Source organism: Alternaria arbusti (genome assembly GCF_024043155.1).
Source record: "Alternaria arbusti strain BMP 1465 chromosome Unknown scaffold_13, whole genome shotgun sequence".
In the NCBI taxonomy this organism is placed as follows: Eukaryota; Fungi; Ascomycota; class Dothideomycetes; order Pleosporales; family Pleosporaceae; genus Alternaria; species Alternaria arbusti.
Window position 1 is genome coordinate 280870 of NW_026249953.1, and position 24521 is coordinate 305390.

The 24521-nt window shown below is 51.9% G+C and overlaps 8 protein-coding genes across 8 annotated transcripts; 4 read left to right on the forward strand and 4 right to left on the reverse strand.

Moving 5' to 3' along the window:
* Window positions 1–1154: 1154 nt before the first annotated feature.
* Window positions 1155–2914, reverse strand: J4E86_008358 (uncharacterized protein; the record flags this gene model as incomplete). The annotated part of the gene is made up of 4 exons (XM_051448870.1): window positions 1155–1508; window positions 2123–2161; window positions 2215–2845; window positions 2907–2914. The coding sequence occupies 4 exons, from the start codon at window positions 2912–2914 to the stop codon at window positions 1155–1157; spliced, it is 1032 nt and encodes a 343-aa protein (XP_051299867.1).
* A 353-nt stretch (window positions 2915–3267) lies between these two features.
* PYR1 (Orotidine 5'-phosphate decarboxylase) lies at window positions 3268–3969 on the forward strand (the record flags this gene model as incomplete). Its single annotated transcript, XM_051448871.1, has 1 exon — window positions 3268–3969. The coding sequence occupies one exon, from the start codon at window positions 3268–3270 to the stop codon at window positions 3967–3969; it is 702 nt and encodes a 233-aa protein (XP_051299868.1).
* A 5653-nt stretch (window positions 3970–9622) lies between these two features.
* On the forward strand, window positions 9623–10783 carry J4E86_008360 (uncharacterized protein; the record flags this gene model as incomplete). Its single annotated transcript, XM_051448872.1, has 3 exons — window positions 9623–9636; window positions 9675–10613; window positions 10660–10783. The coding sequence occupies 3 exons, from the start codon at window positions 9623–9625 to the stop codon at window positions 10781–10783; spliced, it is 1077 nt and encodes a 358-aa protein (XP_051299869.1).
* A 530-nt stretch (window positions 10784–11313) lies between these two features.
* J4E86_008361 (uncharacterized protein) lies at window positions 11314–13233 on the forward strand (the record flags this gene model as incomplete). Its single annotated transcript, XM_051448873.1, has 1 exon — window positions 11314–13233. One exon carries the CDS (start codon window positions 11314–11316, stop codon window positions 13231–13233), a length of 1920 nt encoding a protein of 639 aa, XP_051299870.1.
* Window positions 13234–13514: 281 nt separating this feature from the next.
* On the reverse strand, window positions 13515–14765 carry J4E86_008362 (uncharacterized protein; the record flags this gene model as incomplete). The annotated part of the gene is made up of 1 exon (XM_051448874.1): window positions 13515–14765. The coding sequence occupies one exon, from the start codon at window positions 14763–14765 to the stop codon at window positions 13515–13517; it is 1251 nt and encodes a 416-aa protein (XP_051299871.1).
* Window positions 14766–16789: 2024 nt separating this feature from the next.
* Window positions 16790–19290, forward strand: J4E86_008363 (uncharacterized protein; the record flags this gene model as incomplete). Its single annotated transcript, XM_051448875.1, has 3 exons — window positions 16790–17155; window positions 17206–17883; window positions 17938–19290. The coding sequence occupies 3 exons, from the start codon at window positions 16790–16792 to the stop codon at window positions 19288–19290; spliced, it is 2397 nt and encodes a 798-aa protein (XP_051299872.1).
* Window positions 19291–19458: 168 nt separating this feature from the next.
* J4E86_008364 (uncharacterized protein) lies at window positions 19459–20172 on the reverse strand (the record flags this gene model as incomplete). The annotated part of the gene is made up of 1 exon (XM_051448876.1): window positions 19459–20172. The coding sequence occupies one exon, from the start codon at window positions 20170–20172 to the stop codon at window positions 19459–19461; it is 714 nt and encodes a 237-aa protein (XP_051299873.1).
* A 1023-nt stretch (window positions 20173–21195) lies between these two features.
* Window positions 21196–22454, reverse strand: J4E86_008365 (uncharacterized protein; the record flags this gene model as incomplete). The annotated part of the gene is made up of 6 exons (XM_051448877.1): window positions 21196–21260; window positions 21313–21585; window positions 21637–21805; window positions 21855–21999; window positions 22049–22235; window positions 22286–22454. The coding sequence occupies 6 exons, from the start codon at window positions 22452–22454 to the stop codon at window positions 21196–21198; spliced, it is 1008 nt and encodes a 335-aa protein (XP_051299874.1).
* Window positions 22455–24521: the final 2067 nt, after the last annotated feature.

The following is a 24521-nucleotide window of genomic DNA, read 5'->3' on the forward strand; positions in this document are numbered from 1 at the left end:
ATGTCTACCTAGGTATGGCGACATCAGGAGTCAGTCATGAACTGAGTCACTGTTCATGCTTAGGCATAGTATGCTAGAATCAATCACAGTCAGTGATGTTACTTTAGTAGCTCTAGTTTCCAGTTCCCGACACGCTCGTGAGTCACAGCAGTAGCTTGGGCAAGTTGCATTAGTAGAACCATACTCAAGCAAAGAGCATGTGAATTCGATGTCTTTGTGGCTTTAACCCCATCGCATACAGCGTTCTACTCAGGTAGCTATAGGTTTGATCTACTTGGCTAGAGGTAATAGTAGGATGTCTCTACTAACTGTTGTAAGCATGCGTAACTTTGCATTCATACTATTAAGCGGTAACAATACTAGGGCGAGATGACTGGGGAAGTGTGTGCGAATGAGAGTGCGCTGGGCGATTGTTACACCATCCTGATTGCTGTCCAGCGTATAGCAAGCCTCGACGGCCCAGCGCTACCTCTATAGAAGTCTGGAACGCTGAACGCATCACCAACTACTTAAGTATCATGTCCACTAAACACAACATCATGAACGATGCTGAACATGCTGAAACCTTTGCTTTTGAGCGTCTACCCCTTAAGCTACAGAGATACGTCCTCAACTACGTACTTCCTCAAACCAGAGCATAAAGTTCAGATGGGGCCCATATCCCGAAGAACCCAACTATAAACCGAAATGGATCATCGAGACGCGGCCAATAGACGCCGTACTTCCTTGGGAAAATCATCATGAAAGGGAAACAAACGGTAACCAGCACATCAGCGACAGGCTGTATGACTATGCCGCTTTGATACGCGTGAAGACCCTGGCACAGGAGGCGAAAGGTAAGCTACGAATCCCTGGATTGAGGCCCCGGAGTCAAAATACGAACTCTCCTTCCTTCCTCCTCCAATCCATCCCACAAAGTCCAATCGTCTTTCCACTAACAACAACACCCACAAGCCCTCTTCCTCCACACCAGCGAAATCACCCTCGTCATCACCTCTTCACAATACACCTCCGAACAGCACTTCGGTCCTTTCAAACTGCATCCCCGCCGCCTCAACGTACACACAATGCGTGATATAGAAAACCTCCGCATCATCCTGAACATCCGTTCGGGGGATAGCACGGGCGCGCCATGTAATCGGCTCCGAGCGCGCTTACAGCAGATCGTTACGCAGCTTACTCTTTACGCCGAGGACGAGGATCAAAAGTCTCTGTTGAAGTAACTTGAGATCAGTGTTGCGGTTGATGGGCTTGATCTTGTGGATGTCAAGGAAGTTGGGTTGGAAGATGTGGATGATGGACGTCTTGGGTATTTGGGTGCGATGGACATAGCTGGTTTCGTGAACCTCGATACCCGACTGAAGCCTTATGTAACGCATTTTATGTTCGCACTTGAACCGCTCGTGGGGCTTTTTCCCAGTGTGGTTGTTGAGAGTGTGAGGGTGAGGGGTGTACCGGGCTGGTTTGCTAGGTGTCTTGAACTTTGTGTAAGGGGGCAGGGTGGCGAGCTAGTGGAGTTAGACTGGGGATTTGATGTTGTAATGAGGCAAGTTGGTGTGGGTGTTGCGAGGAAACGCCGGGTTAGTGTTACGAGGAAGATGTGGATGCAGCCGGTTTATGACTGGAGGCGGTATGCTGAAGAGAATGAGATCGAGGTTGATGATTGAGATAAGTAAACTTTAGAAGGTAGGAGATCTGCAAAGCATGCTGATTATGCTTGATTGAACATGTCATTAACTTAATCTCCATTCCATCACTTCATCTCTACATACACATACAAACGTACACAGTACAACAGCCAGGATCGTCCAATAAGAACGTCCGGCCGCTGGTCCCAACCCAATTCCAACACCAAGACCGTTTTCTAAATCCCTCCGTTGAAACAGGGTCTTATCCTCCCGTATGATGAACGCCAGCCTTAATGTACAAGTTGGGCAGGGCCCGCAGAGTGGTGAGGAGGAGGGATGCGCATGCGCTAAGATCGAATTCGTGTAAATGCAGGAGAAACGTCGAACGTAGTAGAAGTTGAGAATAGACCGCTGTACCTACTTCGGTAGGGAAGCGGTAGATTGGTATTTGTTGCTGGGCGCAATCGCTTTTATCTCGGTCGGTTTTAATCGACTTGTTTTAGGTCGGGCTCGAAGAAGACTTTTCGTGTTATCTGGTGGGCTGTTAGCTTTCATCGTGAAAATACCAAGGACCGATTGAACGTACCGCCCATCCTCCCGCTACAGTCGCACAAATACCCGAGCTAATAGCCATCTGCCTCGTCCCTCTTGTGCTCTTGAACAGCGCGCCGCTCAATGCGCCCGCCACCACGCTGTTGCTCATATCGTGCTTGCCGCGGTAGTAACCAATCGTGCTGTTCATACCATTGTACACCATAGCAATCACGCCCGCGCTGTTTCCCAGAAAAGGACCTCGCCGTGTTATCGCATTGAGCACGCCGTTGATGCGCAACCGCGGGGGCATGCTGGGTGGGTTCTTTTGCAGGCCCTCGGCTAGTCCCCACGCTCCTCCTATCGTCAGCGCCGTCAGATACGACACGCCCGTGCCGTAACATAAGTCGTCGGACCAGCCGCGTGAGGGAAGAGCGGATTGTGCGCCGGGCAGGTCCGAGAGGACGCTGTCTTCGAGGTTTAGGTAGTCGAGTGTGTCTTGGTTGAGGCCGGCGAGGGGATGCAGTTGTGAGGGGTCGAGCAGGAATTCTGAGGGGTTTTGGATGGCCGTGTTGGGGTCGAAGGGGGTGGGTTGGAAGCTGTCTTCTTTTACGAAGTCGGCATTTTGGGGCGAGGCGGGCGCGGGTGCGGTCTCCTTGGACTTGCGTCCGGTTATGGAGTCCCAGCTAGCATTGGATTAGCATTGATGTGACTGAGAAGACGCAGGATATTAGAGTTTATACATACATGGTCATGTTGAAGATGTCAGGTTGTGATGGCGGCGTAAAGAAATGTTGCGCCTGATTGTCAACAGCCGCACGAACAAAATCCCCCAGACGCCCGAAAAACCTCTATCAGACCGACGCAGCTAGGAGAAACAGCAGAAAGAGGCAGGTGGCAGATGCGCGGGTATGGGATAGCGTGGGGCGGCGTTCGTGATGCTCACGAAAAGTTCTGGCGAAGCAACTTGGGCAATGACGGTCTCAGTGCACGGCCCACCTTCTCGAAGCCTCCCTGCTTCCGAGCTCGGAATGGAACGAGATCGGAAAGAAAAGTTCAGATAGCCTCACCCACTTTGGGATAACGACATACAACAACAAATCTCACCATGGCGCTCCCCGAATACAAGCAAAACTTCCTTAAAGACTGCGTCTCGGCCGGCGCACTGAAATTCGGCACCTTCACCCTCAAGTCCAAGCGCATATCACCCTACTTCTTCAATGCGGGTCTCTTCCACCGCGCCGACCTCCTCCGCTCCATCTCCTCAGCCTACGCACACACACTGAAGAACCACGGCGACTCGGACTCTTCGTTCCAATGGGACATTCTCTTCGGCCCAGCCTACAAGGGCATTCCCCTCGCAGCAGCATCAGTCGACAAGCTCGCAGATCTGGATATGGCAAAGTACGGACAGAAGAGCTACAGTTTCAACCGCAAGGAAGCGAAAGATCATGGTGAGGGCGGCAACATCGTGGGCGCGAGTCTGAAGGGGAAGAAGATTGTTATTGTGGATGATGTCATTACGGCTGGTACGGCGATTAGAGAGGCTATTGATATTATCAAGAGGGAAGGGGGTGAGCTTGTGGGCATCATCGTCGCTTTTGATAGGCGGGAGAAGATGCCGACAGCGACTGATGACGATGGAAAGCCCGGTCCCAGTGCGATTGGAGAGGTTAGGAAACAGTATGGGATTCCTGTGCTCGCTATCTTGACCCTGGATGATGTTGTGGAGTATCTGAGGAGTTTGGGTGGAGAGGAGGATCTCAAGAGGTTGGATGAGTATAGGGAAAAGTACAAGGCGAGTGATTAGGTGTATCTGGTGGGGCGTTTACGAAGTTATGATTATGGGAGTATGGGAGATGGGAATGGGCGGTTGCTAGAATACCCCGCATGCGTTGCGGTCAATGCTGCAAGCATTTCAAGTCCACATGTTTTTCTTGACTCCGTGAGACTGTGAGGCGATCCTCATAACAATAAACGGCTGTGTCATCGGGGTGAGCAAAGAAAACACGCTGATTATTGTTATACTTCTATGATACAGATACAGAAAGACAAATGCGTTCAACAAAGTGTGGGTATCCTCTATCATCGCTCCTGGCCAAACGAAAAGATGCATAGTCACCTCGATGCATATCTGCATCCAATTCGAGAGATCTTTCGGGCAAGAATCGTCTGAATCCGAACCGTCTGAATCAGGCTGTACTTTGTGACAGCGGCCGGCCATTCTCTAAAGCGAACTTAGTGGTTAGTCTACGCAGTTTTTGTTTCGTACAAGGAGAGAAACTCACTCTCTGAGGATTTTCGTTTGCTGTTTCGCGGTACGCCTCTTTGGGGCCTCGAGTTTGCTGCGAATGCTGTACCTATGTCAGTTTCCGCGGTTTCCTTTACGTAGGTGGTCTTACTCCACGAGGGTCTGGTACGCGGCCTGGACATCGTCCTGCTGTACCGGCGTGGAATTGGCAGAATGAATAGGGGGTGCGCCTTTGGCTTAGACTTCGGTCTGGTCTTTCGGGCCATAGCTGGCAAACAAAGAGATGGTAATCGAAAAGTTGACGTCTCTATGCGTACTGTGCAAACCCGCGGGAGTGTTTGGGTGTAGAGGTGTGAACGTCACAAAGTTGGCGAGGGGATGCACGACGCGTGTCTAGCGCGTCTCAAAACGATTAAACACGCGTGTCCCTTGCTTCCCCATGCCAAGCAGCCCACTTGCGGCGAGCGGAGCGCAGCCGGCAGCAACGTGCAGACATTCTTTGCGCACACACCGACACTACTTCGTGCTCTATACAGAGGTCAGCCTAGCAAAGGTGGTAGAGTAACGGCACTCGCGGGCTACAGACCATTTCCAGTCGGCGGCACAGCGCAGATGTAGGGCCGCATGTGCTGGAAACCCCGAGGCAAGGCAGAGAGCTGCAACAGAGATAAGTATAGCGAAGGTGGTACGCAGTGGAGCCATCAAAATGTGCCTGACTGCGGCACAGAAACGCTGTGCTAGGTGTGTATGTCGAACCGATGAGTGTCGGTAACCATGCTTACGAGTACTATTGACTGCCACCGAGAAGCACCAACCTTCGCCATTTGCTCATCACACGTAGAGGCACGGGAGCAGAGTCTGGTTTCGTTCAGTGGAGTAGTTTTGGTAGTCGCGATGCAGTCGAAGCTTGTTTGACTCCCATGCGCACACGAACGCTATCAGAACGCTCATTCAGGACGCCTAATTGATAATGTTCATCTCGCTATACATCTTTCAATGCAATCTGCATTAGGGTGAGAATCTATAAAATTCAGAGGAGTTTTTCAGGCCGCCAAATCGTACCTAGGTAACAAGAAAGGGAGATTCAACGGCATGCCCGGGGATGCTCTCCTTTCTCCCTTGTTCTCTTTCCTGCATTCTACTCATTAATTGAACAACACATATACCACCGCAAATTCGACGTGCATCACCTCCGGGATACACTGCTGTGCCCCTCACCAGAGGCCATCCTAAACTCAATCACTCAGACTATATAGCTCACCGTGTTCTAATAGTCCGCGAAGATGGGGCACGTGGGCAAGTAGCAGGTTGCTGTCGATCCCGGTTGGATGTTTCTATACCTCGGCGATCGATGAGCAGATATGATGAATGAGTTCTAAGCGACCTGCCTTAATTAGTCACTGTCGACATGGTTTGCCCTTCCTCAATAATTTCGATTACGGGGGAGATTATAGGAGTACCTTGACGATCGTAGCCGATTTGACATTGTAACTTCGGGATACAGTGGCTCGGAGATGCTTACTTGATTCGTCCCGGCTCAGACGGTCGGGAAAACCAACTGCTGATAATTACGCCCTGTGGACCATTTCGGTATCGATTGCATAGACCCTCAGAGGTAGTAAGCCGTCCGTCCCCTCCGCATCAACTCCTCATACATACCTTCCAAGGTTCCCTTGTTGTAGCTTTAGCTACATTTAATATCGGGATTTGCTCGTGTATATAGCTCTCCTTAGTCAAAAAGCAGTTACGCTAATTAGCCGCGAGAACCTCGACGCTTATTAGCTGCAGGTTTGTAGACATTACGTAATAACTACACCTTAGCATGCTTAGCAGAACATTAAAACTTTAGCAGCAACAACAACAACAAGCAAAAAGAGACGCGTAGGCAGCACTTGTTTAAACGCGCAGCACTTATTTAAACGCGCGTACTGCTCTCTTATAGTTACCTACCTAACTAATAATCCTAGACAGTGCTGCTTGCAATAGGTAAGAGATCGCGTTACGTAATTAGTACTTTACTGCAGCTGTTATTACTGTATATAGGAGTTTAATCGCCTATATAGACAAGAGGCATGCGCAAGTACCCTAAGTAACTCTAAATGTACTAAAGCTACGACCTTTTTAGAGACGTTTACGAACCAACGGACTATTTTAGATCTTATGCGTGCCACTCTATTTTCGATGTAACGGACCTACATACCTACAAGGATATTGCCTAATTACAGAGCTAGAAACAAGGTCAAAAAGACTCTTATTGCGGGAGCAATAAGCGTTCTGCATCATGGAGTACATTGCCTGACTATGGTACGTCCCGTTCCGCCCCGTTACGCCCAGTGACATCCCGCCTGCGCATGTCCGTAAAGCGGTGCAGAGCCCTGGAGGTAGCATCGAGTAGAACAGCGTCGCAATAGACTTCTAAGGTTGTCAGAGCGTTTGTGATGGGCAGGCCATCGCCGGATATAATTCAGGTACGTGGAAAGCTAGTCGACCTGTTGTGGCAAACAAGGCTGTACTGTGCAGGTGGTAGTTGCACCAAACGAGGTTGCATATGCTTATGACGTCCTGAGGGCAGTACACGTGCGCTTGGGGTACTGGATAAATGGAGGTGCTTCACGGACCCACAGCGGGGGCGGGAATACTAGGAACATGCGGCGCAGCGACAAGCACTGTGACACTGCGTCAAGCTTTCCCAGGTTGGTTGTTGGCACTATACGCGAGCAAGTAATGGGCTGGCATTAAGCGACTCACGACTTAGGCACCGCGCTCCGGTACGATAAAGGCTAAAAAGAAAAGACGGAAATCGAGAATCAGTTCCCCGTCAGGGTCGCAGCTACAGCTTCCCGCTTCTTGTCGTCTACCTCCAGATCCCAGAGCCTTTCGATAGTGAGTTTTGGCATCCGCGATCTCGGAATGTCTGATTCGTGGTCGCCCGGCAGAAGTGATTACCCACGGGGATGGATCCCGCATCACCCGGCCGGCATCCTCGTTTGTACGTATGGTCAGCACTAGTGGCGTGATCACAATCCGTCACTCAAAATGGAACGAATAATTGTAGAGATACTATCAAGGTACTGCATCCTTCCATTGTATACGGGCTGCAAGCCTTTCACCATCCGACTAATGAAAGCTTGACGCCAAACAGCCCCCAAAAAAGGTGTTAGCGAGTAAAAGCGTAAACGCCAACGTTGAACTGGGTCTTACTCAGGCACTGGTAACAGTAGATTGGGAGGTAATGGAGCCGGCGATTGCAATCTTGATCACTCTGGGAATTCTTATGGACAACTAACGATCTTTTGCTTTTGATTGAACGTTACACATGGTCGTTTACTCAGTCTTTGGGGTTTCCAGAGATGTACCACATCAGGTGTGTTTAAATTCCCTCTTTGTCCTCCGCTCAGAGAATACAAAAAAAGCGTTACCTGCCAGAACATCAAGAAGAAACTGCAATTCGTGGCGGCGAATAAGATTGGAAAACGAGTGTGGTATTATAGTAGATTATGAGCATAGAAGGGATGCTGCCTTCAAAATGAGCGTCACTGATAACGAGTCGACTTCGCTACCGTCTTGGTCATAGGTTTCACATCGCACACTGGCGACCGCCACTCCTTATCCACCCTCTATTTGCATTCCAAAGTGCTGCTATCGCCGTTCTTCTTGCAGGCTGCAAATTTCGGTCAACAATCTAGATAACATGTTGTACGCGTTTCGGAAGCATCACTTACTGGCAGTCACAACATAACCCTCCTTGTAGAACTTGCAAGAGTCACCGACCCGGTGTCGGCAATTGTTGGGGCAGTTGCATGCGCTGATAGCGTTTGGGGCGATCTGGACGGCCCTGGCCGTGTTATCGGTAGCCACTTCATTGCTGGTCATGACTGAAGGGGCAGCGACGGCCTGTGCGGCAAAGAGTGCCACGGTGGTGGTAGCAAGAAGGGTCTTGAAGAACATGTTGAATTGACTGATGATGGCACTGAGAAGTTTGGGTCCTGCTGTTGATGGTGGGATAGATGGTTAGAGTAGTGATGTTTGCGATGTGAAATTCTGAGAGAGACGTACGCCTTTTATGTCTCTCCATCTCCAACTACCACATGCTTTCCCAAATCCTGAGATGCAGTCGGCTGCACGTTCTCACATCAGACGCTATGTATTTGCGGTTCGTCTGTTGGCGGAAGGACTGGTAGAAATACAATTACGCCCGGCTCGTTTGCACTCGCATGTCGATTCTTCGTGTTGATCGTGATCGCGAGGTCGTCTTGATCCTTCGATGTGATCCTTTGAGCATCATACATTGCTCTGGGCGCGGAGGTACGTGTTCCACACTTACCTAGGAAACGGTACCGTGTGTGATGACCAAGATCCCTACTTGGTGACAGCATCGTCTTCGTAACCATCTCATTTCTTGTGGGGGCTCAAGCTTCACAACAATCCTGGTGTTAGGTACTGTGCCACATCTTATAGCCGCCGGAACGAATCGTGATAAGCAAAGATCTTCGGTACCCATGTACAACCCAATGATGCGAAGTCTGCATGTTCCAATAGATACCGGGATCTCTTGACTTACAAACGTCGATCCGTTCCCGGATACATGCATACCGCAGCCCGAGTTGTCTTACACGCACTGGACTTGCAGGGAGGTATTTGATCGCTGATCCTCTTCATACTTGAACGGATTACGCTCCGCAGGTTATGTCTTCTGTAGCTCCGCACAACAGCAAAGACAAATTCTACATCAGCCTAAGCGATACATAGAGCAATATCAACTCGCTTACTGGAATAACTCAGGTGACCAATAGTCGGCCTCAAGGTCTAAGGACCCTAGTCCGACGTCGAATATCCAACGGCTCAACACTCTGATCCTTTGGACTTGCTACACGTCCATTCTGGATAGAATTGTCCTTCCTACTATACCTGTCTTGGCATAATGAGCTCGCTCAGCACAGCAAACACGCCAGCAACAGCGAGCTTCGGTAATGAGGGAAATGGGGAAATGAGATGGCACTCTTCGAGTACATCTAGCGAAGAGAGCCTAATTCCGGTTACGCCATCTCTCTATGAACGATGGAGGACCTGGGGCGTTCGGGTGCCCTGGCGCATACTACCACTATCAAGGCTGAAGACTTCCAAGAATCCACAAAGAACGAAGAGATGGCAATCATCTAAATATGTCCTGATTGTCGTTGGCGTGTTAGTGATATTTGGTATTATCGCGGGAATGTGGGTTGTCTTGTGCTCGTCTTGTGTATACTGTGGCTGACTTCAATCAGGGTGTACATATACCTCATCACCGCCCTCATCCATAAGTTTACTCCTCCACCAAACTACAGCGGTCTTCAACACATCGTCGAGAACTGGACGGCACCGGATACCTACGGTGCACATGAGCTGGCCTGGCGAGACGACTTCAGCCGCGACATCGTGCCCAAGAAGTGCCATTCACACAATGACTACTGGCGATCGGTACCGCTCTTTAGCGCACTTGCAGCCGGTTGTACAAGCGTGGAAGCAGACGTGTGGCTGGCGGACGACGGAGCGCTTCTTGTGAGCCACTCATGGGAATCGACTACGCCACCGCGGACATTGAAAAATCTTTATCTGGACCCGTTAACGTGGATCTTGACTAAGCGTAATGTCTCCCAGGCATCTGTATACCACAGAGAAATTGGAGTCTTCGACGCAGACTCGAGCGCCTCTGTTGTTCTTCTAGTTGACTTCAAGAACGACGCGTATGCAATCTGGAACGCGCTCCTGGTACAGCTACAGCCTCTTCGGGATAGAAATTGGCTCACGTACTACGACGGCGAGAAGATGCATGATGGACCGCTCACTATCGTCGGCACAGGCAATGTCGCCCTGGAGTCTGTTCAATCGAACCACACCAATCGCTTCGTCTTCTTCGATGCGCCGCTTCTGTCTATTGCCACCGGCAACACTACCTTCAACAATACAAACTCGTACTACGCCAGTGTCAGCCTCAAAGATGCAATTGGTAAAATTTGGTTCAACCGACTGAGCGCAGAGCAAGAAGAGATCTTGAAGACCCAGATTGAGATGGTACAGGAGACGGGGTTGCAGAGTAGATACTGGGACACTCCTGGCTGGCCGATCAGCTTGAGAGATATGTTGTGGTTTAAGCTCACAGAGTTCGGTGTCGGAGTGCTCAATGTAGATGACTTGGTGTCGGCAACGAAGTGGAATTGGCATCAGTGCGTCGTCGCTGGCCTGACCCTCTGCTAGCGTCACGTGCCAAAGAGCCGTTTCGGGACAAGCTCATGACGCAGAGCCCAAGCAGAGAGAGCGCCTCCGTGTCACCACACCGGCATCAGTAGCCAGCTCTTTCGCCCTTATTAGCATGCAGAAGAATGAACTTACATGAAAATCTACACTCTTGGTCGATTGATGCAATGGTGACAGCTCTGCAAACAGGGCAAGGAGATGCACGGACACGTGTGCAACAACGCGTCTCTAGCGCGCCGGCACAACTGAACACATGGGCTTCACGGCGAAGAGTACACCGTCGCTTGTACGCACCTTCATATATTTCGCCGACACGTGCTATAGTCGCTTCTGGCGCTACGGTTACCGGAAGTGCTTCGACCTGTACTTTCTGTTTGATCGGCAATGGAGCTTGCCTTGGCAGATGGGTCACTTCCGTTACATCCCTCCACACTGGAGAGGTGTCCTTGCGCCGGCTTCACCATGGCGGTTTCATGAACAACACACTTTTTGGTGGCATCACCACACCCGGCATCATTTCCCTCATCACTACATGATACCTTAATCCGACCACATCGCATAACCTCCCATTCAGGCCACCCACTTGGTGTTGGCTGCTTACTTCTCACGACATCATTTCTCCCATTGTATATTCGATGAGAGACTACAGGTCTACACGTTTATCTCACAATGCGTAGGATTAAAGTGCCCCGCGGGGTGCCATACCAGCGGCCAATGTCGAGACAACATAAGCGCACCCTTATATATGCGCTTCTTTCGGCCGTCGCGTTTGGCGGGTATTACTGGCTGTACGCGCAGCCCACCGATGCGCTCGCCGTCGCATTCGAAGAGCACGAAGCGTATATGCACGATGGATCGAGCCTCGCGCGCATCAAATCCGAGCAATCATATGATTGGCGAGAAGCGCCCTTTGTGAACACGATCACGTCCTACATACCGCTGCCGACTACCGCGCCTCGCATACTCCCACGCGTCCAGTCCGAAGACTTTCCCGAAACAAGCGCGCAAAGAAAACAGAGGGAACAACGTAGAGTCGCTGTGCGAGACGAATTCAGGCATAGCTGGAATAATTACAGGAAGTTTGCATGGGCACAGGATGAGCTTAAGCCAATCACTGGTGAGGGCGAGGAGTCGTTCGGCGGCTGGGGTGCCACACTCGTCGATTCGTTAGACACGTTGTGGATCATGGGACTCAAAGAAGAGTTTGAAGAGGCCGTGGAGGCCGTCGCGGCCATAGATTTTGGCAAGACCAATCTGACCACCGTGAGCGTCTTCGAAACGACTATCAGATACCTTGGCGGGCTGCTGAGCGCATACGACATGAGCGGGAAGCCTATCTTACTCAAGAAAGCGATACAACTTGGAGAAATGCTGTATCGAGCGTTCGACACGACGAATAATACACCCCTGGGCTGGCTAAATGTGGAGGGCGTCAAGAAGGTACCCAGGCTGGCCTTCTCCGCCGAGAGCAACATTTGCTTTGCCTGTCTCGGAAGCTTAACCATGGAATTCACGCGGCTGGCACAGGTTACGTCAGAGCCAAAGTACTACGACGCGGTTGCGAGAATCACCATAATGATGGATCGCGCGCAGGATAGCACAAGGCTTCCTGGCCTATGGCCAACTATGGTGAATGCTGCGAAAGAAGAATTCAATCAATCTCGCTTCTTCTCCATCGGCGCGCTTGCTGACAGCACGTATGAATACTTCCCCAAGATGCATGCGTTGCTGGGCGGGGTGGAACCTGCATACGAGAAATTGTACCGCGACTCTGCCGAGATGATTGACGCATACATGCTGTTCCGCCCCATGGTGCCTGATAAGTTCCACGGAGAAAACCTACTCCTGTGCGGCGATGTCTTCACACACGGTGAAGAAGCCAAACTCGATCCAACCATGCAACATCTTACGTGCTTCATTGGCGGCATGTTCGGTCTGGCAGGCCGCCTGTTCTCTGACCCTGACCACGTGGACCTCGGCGCGAAGCTTACCAAGGGATGCATATTCGCCTACGCCGCCACACAAACTGGTATCATGCCCGAGACATTTGATATGGTCGCCTGCGATTCCCGCAAAACCTGTCCCTGGAATCAAACAGCTTGGGAAGAGGGTGCGCTGTATCATTATAGCAGCAAATATGTCGAAAGTTTCAACGATGCAGTGGAAAAGTACAAGATCCCACCTGGCTTCACCAATATCCGCGACAAGCGGTATCTGCTCAGACCCGAAGCCATCGAGTCTGTCTTCATCATGTACCGCATCACTGGTGACCGGCAGTATCTCGATGACGCGTGGGACATGTTCACCAGTATCGTTTCCGCAACTCGAACGCCATATGCCAACGGACAAGTCCGAGACGTCACTTTCGTAGCGCCGAAAGCTCCAGGCCGGGCCTACAAATCTGTTCCTGGTGTCGGCGATGTACCTTACACGCGCGACGACAACATTGAGAACAAGATGGAGAGTTTCTGGACGGCGGAGACATTGAAGTATTTCTACCTCATCTTCAGCACGCCTGACATGATTAGCTTGGATGACTGGGTGTTCAATACTGAGGCACATCCGTTCCGGCGGCCGAAGCCGAGATAGAAGAAGGTTGAGGACGATGCTGGGGCTAGGGCTAGGATTGACGAACAGCGTAGATAGGATCGCTGGTATCGCCTGACTTGAGTGAGGAAACACCTCATCATCGCTATCGCATCTTGGCAGTGCGTAGCCGGAGTATTGCATTGGCTGGCGTTGTATGGTAAGCTTGGATAGCTTTGATGAACTCTTTACATTACATTTTACGTTCTCACTCTTTCGCTTCTCTTCTGACCGCGTTCACTTCTTCGGCTGCAGCGTTTCTTTGATAAAGAGGCCGCACCAAGCTATTCCGTCCTCCTCCGCTTATTGCGATACTCGTCTTCACTCGTAGGTATTGTGAAGTCTTCCTTCCTCTTGATGCCTTCGCTGTTTCCTTCCACAGCCAAAGTCGTCTCTACCGGCCCAACTGTCACGACCGGCTCATCCGCCTCCATCTTCTCAATCGCTAGGACCTCCTCTTTCTTCAACACCTCCTCTTTCTTCAACACCTCCTCTTTCTTCAACACCTCCTCTTTCTTCAACACCTCCTCTTTCTTCAACACCTCCTCTTTCCCCCTGATCTTCTTAATCTCATCCTCATCCAGCAGCTCCTCATCCATTAACATCTCCTCCCCCTCAGAATACTCCTCCGGTTCCGGCGTATTCCCCACCACCGTCTCGAAAACCACCTGAAAACTCCCTTGTTTCACGAACCGCGAATCAACAAGCCGATCCCACTCCTGCGCCACATACCTGTACTTATCTTTCGTACTCAACCTAGGATTCACATGCATCACTCCCCTCGATACCGCCAGCAAAATGGGATCCTGGTACGAAGATAACTGCGGATGGTCCTTCAACATGCCCTTTATAGCACTCCAGGCAGTATCGTATATCGCAGTTCGTGTACCCGTATATTTCCCTTCAAGACCGAGATACCACGAGTCGTCTGTCCAGCTAGGCCAGTAGTCTCGCACTGCACCGCTCTTGCCGTTGCGCAGGCGCTCGAGGAAACCAGATGCTGGAAGCGCGTCGCGTGACGTGCGGACGCCTGTTGGAGGCAAGACACGGGTTGGTGTGTCGAGCGACGACCCATACACGATCGCGAGACCAGAGTCCTTCCACGCGCGGTCGAACGCCGGTTTGACAATCTCATCGTGCCAGATTTTGAGGAATTCGCGGTCGATACAAGGTACCATGCTTGCGTGGGGGAATATGACGAAGAGATGCGGACACGATCCCATTCCCTCTGCCATCCTGTCTTGGTCTGGTGTTGTGCTTCCGAAGAGTAAGGCGTACTGTACGTCTCGAGCCGTGACTGAATGCCCGTGGAGGGACAGGTAGGTGGTGATGCGATGGGCGTCGGCTTCGTCGATTGGGTTCACGGATTTCAGGTTCAGTGTGTGGGGGATCCATGGGGTTTGCTCCCAGGTTAGGCGTTTGGCGAAGGCGAGGGAGGTGGGGAGGCAGAAGGAGAGGGCGCTGTAGCATTGTTCGGGGTTTACGGTGGGGGAGAGGGCGGAAAGGCCGGGAATGGATCGCTCGTGTGTGGACATGGTGGTTTTGGAGTTGATCAGGCTCGGACGGACGAACGGCTACGCATGAGAGTTTTGTAAAAAGCGTTTTGATAGAAAGTTTCGGACTTTGGGGAAGGTGTGAGAAGTGACTAGAGCATTGTGGGTATGTATGTTTTGCCTGGAGACGTAGTGAATGGTGCAGAAGTTACTAGCCGATGACGCACATATTCTTCAAGATTTGAGACAGCTGAGTGAAATAGTTTTGTGCTTGTATGTTCTATCGGAATCGCCATTCGCCAGAATTGCGCTGGAAGGCAACAGCAGAGAATCCTGCATAATAAGTAGCCTCCCGAATAACTCGCTATCTCCTTTTTGAAGTGACAAGAATGAGAGAGCGTTGATACGATGACCGGGCTGCGTACAATTGACGGAGATTTGTGTAATTCATATCTCAACGGAGATGTTTCTCAGCTTCCATATACTTAGTGAGAATAATTAAAGACCGTAGCAGTAGAGAGAAGCAACTCTTAAAAGAACTTCCCTAGTATACGTAGTGCGATGCAAGAAGCTCGATCATCACTCGAAAGGTACTGGGAACGTGTTTGAGATTGATCTAGGCTGTGAGCCTTGCTGTAGGAGCTGATACATTTCGACTTGAAGACATTGTGATTGAAGGATACAGCGCCTTGATTCTGATGAGACGTAATGGATGCTTCGAAGAGTACCTACCTAGGTAAACGATCTCAGCGTTTGAGAGTGCCCAGGTGGGCTGATGAGCTAGACGAGCTTGGGGCTAATTGACAATCACGACCTTGCTGCACACGTTCCGAGAAATGGGTTCCTGGATACATGCGCCATTTGGAAACCGGACTATACTGGCTATGTTGATGGCTCGTTGCTATATCGCATGACTTGTATGCAGAGCGCTTGCCTGCAGCAATGAGTCAGCCAGCAAGAATGCCAAGATGGCTGCCTGGATGTCAGCACTAAAGATCATCCTAGTACTACATGTTAAGTACACTGCTGCGCGCTTTCCTACATGACAAACCTCGTTTTTCTTACGCTCCATTGAGATGTCTTATTGTTCGTGGAAGAATGATAGAGGTGGGCGTTGCATCGACCGGAAACCAGCCTAACGGAATCCCGGGACTCGGCAGCTTATCTTCGCGCACCACGGCGACACTGCGGGCCTGACTGCCACATTCTGGTCCACGACTCCGCTGCTCGCGGGAACGCCGTCTACATCTGCGTGCTTCAACCCACCAAGGCTTCATCTTGTGATGGACAAGCACGACCTAGCGGGCGCCACCCCCACTTGGCAACGCTTATCGTCGCATTCTCGAGGACAACGCCAAACGACGAGCGCCCCAATCGCACGAGACAGGATCGTCTGTCGCACGAACGCCGAGGAAACTTCCCTAAATTGCGAGGCAATTGTTCGGCGACACCAGGTCTGCCCGCGATTGGCTTGTCGCGCGGTCATAAGCACGGCGAATGCTTCTTCCGGGCGCATTCGATATCGTGTCTGCGGATGATGCCATTCAACCTGGTGGCGACACCATTCCGTTGTTTACCTAGGTATCGGTCGCTATCAGCCTGCCGTTGCAACAGGGTGCCAGACCATCCCCTTTGGAACGGCATCTCCGACACGGGATGGCACGACCTCGTTATCCCCGCAGTTTCCTGCCCAATATACGGTTGCAGGCTTCGTTTCTGATATGCCGGGTGTTCTAGAATACGAAGGGAAGAAGTGATAGGACCCACGGGTTGCACAGTTAGGTTTCCTGCCGTGCCACCAACATCGCCTTGCATGATCTTTAGATACCCTTCTGTATTCGGCCGCTTCCTGACATGGGACACCTGCCCTTTCAAACCTAGGAGTGGCAGTCCTATCGCTCCTGCAACAGGGGCCTTATCTGACGTGCTATTGCGCGCAACCTCGCCGCAATCACATAGGTGAAGGCCACGATAACGCGTTTGCACTAGAGCACGTGAGTAAGTGTATATTTGAAAACCAGTACTCCCACCTTGCGAAATGAATCAAACCACCACCTCGCGCAACCATGGCAGCTCCTCTTGGTGATGTGATGGTTCTGGGTAGACCCGACGCCGTCGAAGGCAAGGTCGTCAGTCTCCCCAGCCACAAGGCTATCAACGACTTCAGCGAAAAGAGGCATGCTGCCCACGACGGAGACATCGACATCAAAGGCCCTTTGGACCCTGAGATCAAGGCCGCTCTTCCCGAATACGACGGCGATGGGCACGACAAGGACGGCGACGGTCAGGACCATGTCATCGTTACTGGCGCCGACGCAGCAGCCTACCTACTGCCTATGCGAGACGACTTTGTCCCTGCGTTGACTTTCCGGAGTCTGCTTCTGGCCACCGGTCTATCCGGATTCCAAGCCGTCGTGTACCAGATCTACCAGGTATGTCGATATCTCCACAGGCTGCGTACCTTGAATGCTGACGAAACCAGTTCAAACCCACTCTCGTCACCATCCAAGGAACCTTCATCGTCCTCATGGCCTACTTCCTCGGCAGGGGATGGGTCAAGCTACTACCCCGCGGAGATAAGTTCGAGGCTCGGTGGAGGGAGAAGGGCGGAGTCGGCAAGGCGCCCATGTGGATTACAATCATGTCCTTCTTCAACCACGGCGAGTGGAACTTGAAAGAGCATGCCATCACATCCATCACCGCGACTTCCGCATCGATTGCTGCTCCCGCCAGTCAGGTCTTCGCTGCATCTGACCTCTTTTACGACATGCGTTTGAGCCCTGTCACAGTCATCTTCAGCACTATTTCTATTGGACTCTTTGGATACGGTATCTGCGGTATCATGCGCCCCATCTGCGTATGGCACGTTGACTCGGTCTACTGGAGCAGTCTTCCTACAGTCAAGGTCCTCCAAGGTCTCCACTGGCAGAGCGTCAAAGATTCAAAGCCTCTCCGATGGTTCTGGATTGCATTCTCCTGCATGTTCGTCTACGAGTTCTTCCCTGCATACATCTTCCCCTGGTTGAACTCTATCTCGATCCCCTGTCTGGCTGCCATGCATGCGACTGGAAACACGGCGGCTACGCTTACCAACCTCTTCGGTGGTGCCACAAACAACGAGGGTCTTGGTTGGTTCAGCATTTCGCTTGACTGGCAATACGTAAGAAGGCGCTCCGAAACACTCATACTCTGCAGACACTAATCCCTATTACAGATCACTTCCTTCCAGTCCTCACTTCCGCTCAAGCTCCAACTTCATCAAGCTGCCGGATTCGTGTTCTGCTTTTTCATCATGCTCGGCATTTACTACGGCAATGCTTGGGGTTCGAAGGACCTGCCTTTCATGTCAACACGTCTCTTGACCCAGGAGGGCAAGCAGTACCCAAGCGAGAGCGTCTTCATCGATGGCATTCTGGATGAGAAGGCTCTCCTGCAATACGGTCTACCGAGGATTACCGGCACCTTCGCTTACGCCATGTTCATGGCCAATGCTGCGATCGGTGCCCTCATCGCCCACATCGTGCTCTTCTGGGGCGGCGACACAGTCCGAGCATTCAAGGATGCCAAAAAGGGCAAGTTCGACGATCCTCACCACGCGCACATGGCCAAGCACTATAAGGACGCACCGCAGTGGTGGTACCTTGCCGTACTCGTCGTCAGTTTTGTGCTCGGTCTCGTCGTCGTGATTAAGGAGAACGTCACTCTCCCCGTTTGGGCCTACGTTATCGCACTGGTGATGGGCACGATCATCTCGCCCTTCAGCACCCTCCTCTACGCCCGCTTCGGTAACGGTATCGCAACCAACAACCTGTCTAAGGTCATTGCCGGACTGATCCTTCCCGGCCGCCCCATCGGTAACATGTACTTCGCCGCATGGTCGCACAACGTCATCAACAGCGCCGTGCAACTCAGCATGGATCTGAAACTAGGCGAATACCTCAAGATCCCGCCCCGCGTGATGTTCATGACACAAATTTACGGCACCGTCCTCGGCGGCTTCATCAACTACGCCGTCATGATCTCCATCGTAACAGGAAACAAGCACCTCCTCGCCGACACCGACGGTAACGCGTCGTGGTCTGGTGCCACCATCCAATCCTACAACACCAACGCCTCTACCTGGGCCCTCGCCGCTTACCTCTACAAGCAAGGAAAAGCCTACTCCATCGTCCCCTTCGGTCTCCTCATCGGAGCCGCTATTGTCCTCGCCCACCGCATCTTCGTTCGTTTCGTGCCTAAGATCGGTAACTTTTCTCTCCGCGAGATCAACTTCCCTCAGTTCATCCAGTACGCTGGCTACATTCCTTACAACCAGAGTCAGACGTGTGTGCTTCTCAGCTGGACGATTGTGGGTTTCTTCACGCAGTTCTACCTCAGGAACTACCGTCCCCGCATCTTCAAGGACTACTCGTACCTCATCGCGGGTGCGTTTGATGGCGCGAGTTTGACTTGCTTGTTCATTTTGTCGTTTGCTGTGTTTGGAGCTGGAGGCCCGGCGATCCCTTTCCCGCAGTGGTGGGGTAACAACGTCGCTGGTAACTACGACTTGTGCCCTGTGGCGGAGTAGAGATGAAAGACGCTTTACAGACGGAGACCGAGGCATGAAGTATGTAGTTCACTATCGCTTTAGATACCATCCACAATTATTCCAGACCACTATGTCCAACGTGCTATCTACATATACCCCTCAGCTATTCTCCCTCTACCACTTTCCAACACATATTCTTCTCCCAATCTACCACGCAACAGGCACACCATCATACCTAAAAAACCTCCCACTATCCGCCTCCTTCAACCCGCCCACAACCTCCAACATACTCCCCACACTAACACTCGCCTCAATCATCGCGCCCTCACCCCCCATCCTCGTCTTCACCCACCCAGGATCCATACAAATCACTTTAACCCCCAGCTTCTTCAAGTCCTTCGCCTGGTGCACCGTCAACATGTTCAACGCCGCTTTACTCATACTATAAGTACAGCATTTGGTTATGTCCGTTGCAACAGTCAGACTGCCTAGCCCGGACGACATGTTCAGCACCGTAGCGCCGCGAGCGAGGTATTTTTGCAGCGAGGAGACGATTTTCGCCGGGCCGAGCACGTTGGTTTGCATGTGCTCGTTCATGCTCTTGGGGTCCAGTGTCAGACTCGTGTCGCTAGATGTTGCGTTTATGCCCGCGACGTTGAAGAGGTAGTCGAGCGATGCGCCGCTCTTGGATAGGATTTCTGCGACGCGGAACTCGATGCTGGAGAGGGAGTCCAGCGAGGAGACGTCGCATTCGATGATGTGGATTTTGGGGTTGGTTTTGCTCATTGCTTCCAGTTCGGCGTTGTCTCCTGATTTCGAGCGTACGCCCGCGATGATGGTGTTGTCGCCCTTTGCAGCCAACTGCCTTACAAACTCCAAACCAATACCGCGATTCGCGCCCGTGAGGAAGTAGGTTGCCATTTTGTGTGGAGGTTTTCTCGATCTCGATCTCGATGTAGTAGAAGGGATATGATGTGGTTTTGGTTTTATAATGATGGTTTGGGCGATTGGAGCGGAGGAGTCTGTGAGGGCTCGTAGGGGAAGCGTTGCTGGAGCAGATTTCCGCGGTATTGTGGGTTGTAAATGGGGGCGCGAGAAGTTTTGGGATGCGGACGAGCGACTTGATGATGTACTTCGCCTCCGCGGACGGGTTGACGTGCTGGTGGATGTGGATGTGGTGTGCCGTGTGGCATGCATGGGGGCTGCTTCCACCGGGTAAATCATGGTGGTGACGTGTGGTGCGGGAGCGTGGGAGGAGGGGAAGTTGGATGCGAGTTTGGGCAGGTCGTTGGATATCAGATATTTAGTTAGCAAAAGACCTATATGTTGTTCGTCGATTTGGTTATATGTATATATGCACGTACCATCTGTTCGCTTGAAGGAGTTGGTTGGCGGACCCGTAAATCGGGGTCGGACGTGTCAGACCTGTCAACTCTGTGACATGGGGCTTCATGCGACACGGCGTGTCGACCAGAACGAGGCTGCCATGTTATGCTTTCGCGGAAATTGTGTCTCGAGTTCCCTAATTCTAAGGCTGAAATGGTCGTTTAGTCGTCGTGAGATTTGCAGGATCGAAATGCCTCGGGCGAGCCCGACGGCAGCTGGTGGGATTCGTCATGCGATGGACACGCGACCATATCCTGGATCGTAATGATGCATTGAACACGAAGAAGAGGTAGTGCATGTGGAGAGATATGAATTCGTGAGTTGCATAATTACTATTTCGTGCGTAACTTATAAATATTATCCTTAGCATGGGCACATGATGGAAGGGAAAGCGTAGCTTCACACTCTGATCGGCCACTGACAGTATCACCGTCTCGACTGTCTGACGCGCGTAGCGTGCCTTTCGCCTGGTATCCGGCCCACTCTTGATATCTCCACTTGTCTGCCACTCCCATATCCAATGCTTCGCATTCCGACCGTACACCGTCGAGATCTTGTCTACTCCATGTGGTCAATCTTGCGCTTCTCGCTGGCGCCCTTCACCACACTAGATAGATCGACAACTGTTTCGTGTTAGCAGACGAACTGAACTTGAAAGAGACATGGTCAACTCACGAGGTAGATCGAATGGGAAGTCGACACTAGCCAGCATAATGGCGAAGAAGATGTACCATCCGCACATACACGTGACGAAGGTGAAAGCTCCCGCAGCTTCAGCGAGCTTGACAGCAAGAGCAGCTTGGCCATTGGCAAGCTGGAAGTAGCTTCCGGCAAGGAGACCAAAGGCGGGTACAAGGGTGAAGAAGATAAGGAAGAAGATCAGGTTCGTGCGGATGGAGCAGACGAGGTAGACGAGGCATAGAATGCCCATCATGACGAGGAAGTATGCTGTATCAACCGTTAGGGGTGCAATTCCGAATCATGGTGTAGGCAACGTACCAAGACCGACATTGAAGCCCACAGACTCGAGACCTGTGCTGCCTTCGACGCTTGGATCTGCGTATGCGGCGTATGAGTTGTAGAAAGGTTGGAGAGTTGCGGCGAAACCGAGCCAGAAGGCACCGAAAGAGCAGAAAACAACGAAGGGGAAGGTGTTGCCGAGAATCCACTGTGGTAGCGGTTAGTGTTTGCTGTTACAAGTTTCAGGACAAACATACTTCACCGAGGCCACCGAGGATCATGAGCAGACCACCGCAGAAGTAATACCACCCGATGCTTGCAGATCCACTCCCACCAGCGCCTCGCCATCCCATAAGGGTCATGCTCAACGGATGCAGCGACAACAAGAAACCGATCAAAGCGCTATGGAATGTCAGCAACTGCGAACCCGAAATTTGTAATGAGAACTTACAGAGGTGTTGGGTTACCGAACGTCTTGCGCAGATCTCCCTTTACCTTGTTCGGAGGTGACAGGTATAGCTTCTCGAAAAGCTCTGGCGAGATGGAGATGCTGCCTGCTGTTCGAATTTGATGCAGCGCGGTACCAGAATCGGCCGAAGCATCGAGGTGTGCGTGTCCGCCATATCCATTGCCGTAAGCTAGAGCGTGTCAGTCGGATTCGGAAGTACGCGTCGCAAAAGCGTCTTACCATCTTGCCGAGAGAAGTCCTTCTCCAAAGCGTTGGGGTTATCCATCATTCTTGTCGTCGACTCGTTCCTCGCAGTGGATCCAGCTGATAGAGTCTCCGCGTCCCGAGCCGTAGTCGCACCGAGATGGGCGTCGTTCGTTGCGTACTTGTGGTCGTGGTTGGAAGTCATACAGGCGATGTGGTTATCGAACAGACCGCTTCCGTTAGAGTTAGTATTAGAGGAGGACGTTTCGTGATGGTGGCCAGTGGATGAAGTGGTAATAGCTGTAGAGTTCTCGTAACGTGACATAGGAGGCTAGAAGATGGAGGATAGGATTGATATAGGTGGGCAGACAATCTTCATTAAGAGTGTAGTAACGTAACGATGGTGCTCCGCAAACCTTGAGGCACGGATTCCAATTCCAAGAAAGCGTAGCCGCGGACGAAAGCAAGGGATCATCACCAAGTAGGTGGCAGGTGCAGCCAGGCCACCCCGGTAGAACAAGAGTTTGAGGACCAACCGCTGCGGCTCCGCGTTGGACCTGATGCACGTAGTCGAATTGGCGGGAGGGCAGATCTGCCCAGACTAGAGCTCGAAGGACGGCCAGGTCTTGATTCGCCGGAGTCATGAGGAGTTCATCCTTAGCTGCGGACGTGGCTTCCCTGGCGACGCATCCCCAGAAACAACAGTGGCGTTCCGCGCAGTCACATTGCACACCCCAGACGTTCTGCCTATAACACCGTCGGGGCTTATCCAAGAGTGCATGATAACGAGCGTCCAAATGGGCGATTGGAGATGTAGATTCCCATCGAGGACTCTACGATAAGCATGCTTCTTCGTGAAACACAATTGATCACACTCTTAGCCTCGCCGTATTGGCAAGACCTCGGCGACCCTAGTGCCCAAAACGGTTGCAATGCAAATGGTACGCATTGAACGTTGTAACGTGATCGTGATCCGACTCAGTGACAGCCAGTAAGGGATCTGCAGCTGCAGGAAATAAGATCGGTTCTGCGGAGTCGAGTGGAGATGAAGCACGCGAAAGTTGGGGATGTGTGCGGAGCCTAGACTTTGGAGCTAAATGATCGTCGGGCCGTCACTTATTGGGGTTGACTTTGCGGGGAAAGCGTACTAGGAACGCTAGATCCGGATGAGTGGTGCAGGCGTTATTCCCAAACGTCATGTCGCCCACGGCATCTCTGAAGCCGCACATGAGAGTTCCTTTTGACGTCTCGCAAACGAGTCGTGTAGGCGATATCGATTACTGATGGTGTGGCTCCAAAGTGCGATCGTGTGCAACGTTGCAATTGAGGCAGTTGCAGATCTGTGTGACGAGAACGACCAACTGCTTCGACTCAGTCCAGAACATATGCAGTCCGGCCTCGTGCGGCGAAGCTGTTGTGGTTGCATGTGCATCTTATGGTCGATAAACCAGTTCCGCAGTTGATGTCAAACTGCAAGGGAGGGCCCAGAGCCAGCCCCCGCGTTCCACTACCGAGGTGTGCATGGTGGCTTCAGAATCTGGTGACTGGTATCGAGCGTAGGGCATTTGGCGAGTAGCTTGCGCTCATCCGACCACGAAACGGGTAGGCGGCGGATTGATTCCGCGAGTAAGCCCGCCTAACCCAATCCAGCCTACGATGGGGGAAGACTGGTGGTTTTTGAAACCAAGCCCCGGGAATAGGTAGATGCACAAACACTGGGCTCGTGGTTGGAGTGAATCGAGGCTGGCATGTGGCATAAAGTGTTCCGGGGAGTTGCATTGTTCCACGCAGGCTCCAGTCGCACTCGAAATGAAAACCTGGTTGACCGCACACCGCACGTCGCACGACGATTCCCAAAATTCGTTCCGATTAACGCGCTCGCAACCTCTTAGTCGGTAATAGGCAAGCTTGCCAGGTGTCCAAAAGGCAGACCGCATCTTCCGTGGATCCGAGCCATCAGCATCCCAGTAAGACCGCGACCCAGGATTCTAGCGGCGTATGCCGTGACCCCTCTGATCCGAACGGATTCGGGCTTTTCGCGATCACAGGGAACGACGCTTCCGGTCCAGCACAAGGTTGTCCATAGAATCTGCATCGCCTTATCCATCGTGAAAGCATGCATCTGCTCTGCGGGACATGCTTCCACTGCGTATGGGCTACCGGCATCCGAAATCGGCATCCGAAGAACGTGACACGAGATTGCGACCAAGAGTCCTGCGGAGTGTGGATCATGCGGCGTTGAAAGTTCATGTGGGTAGCCTTCGGAGAGTTT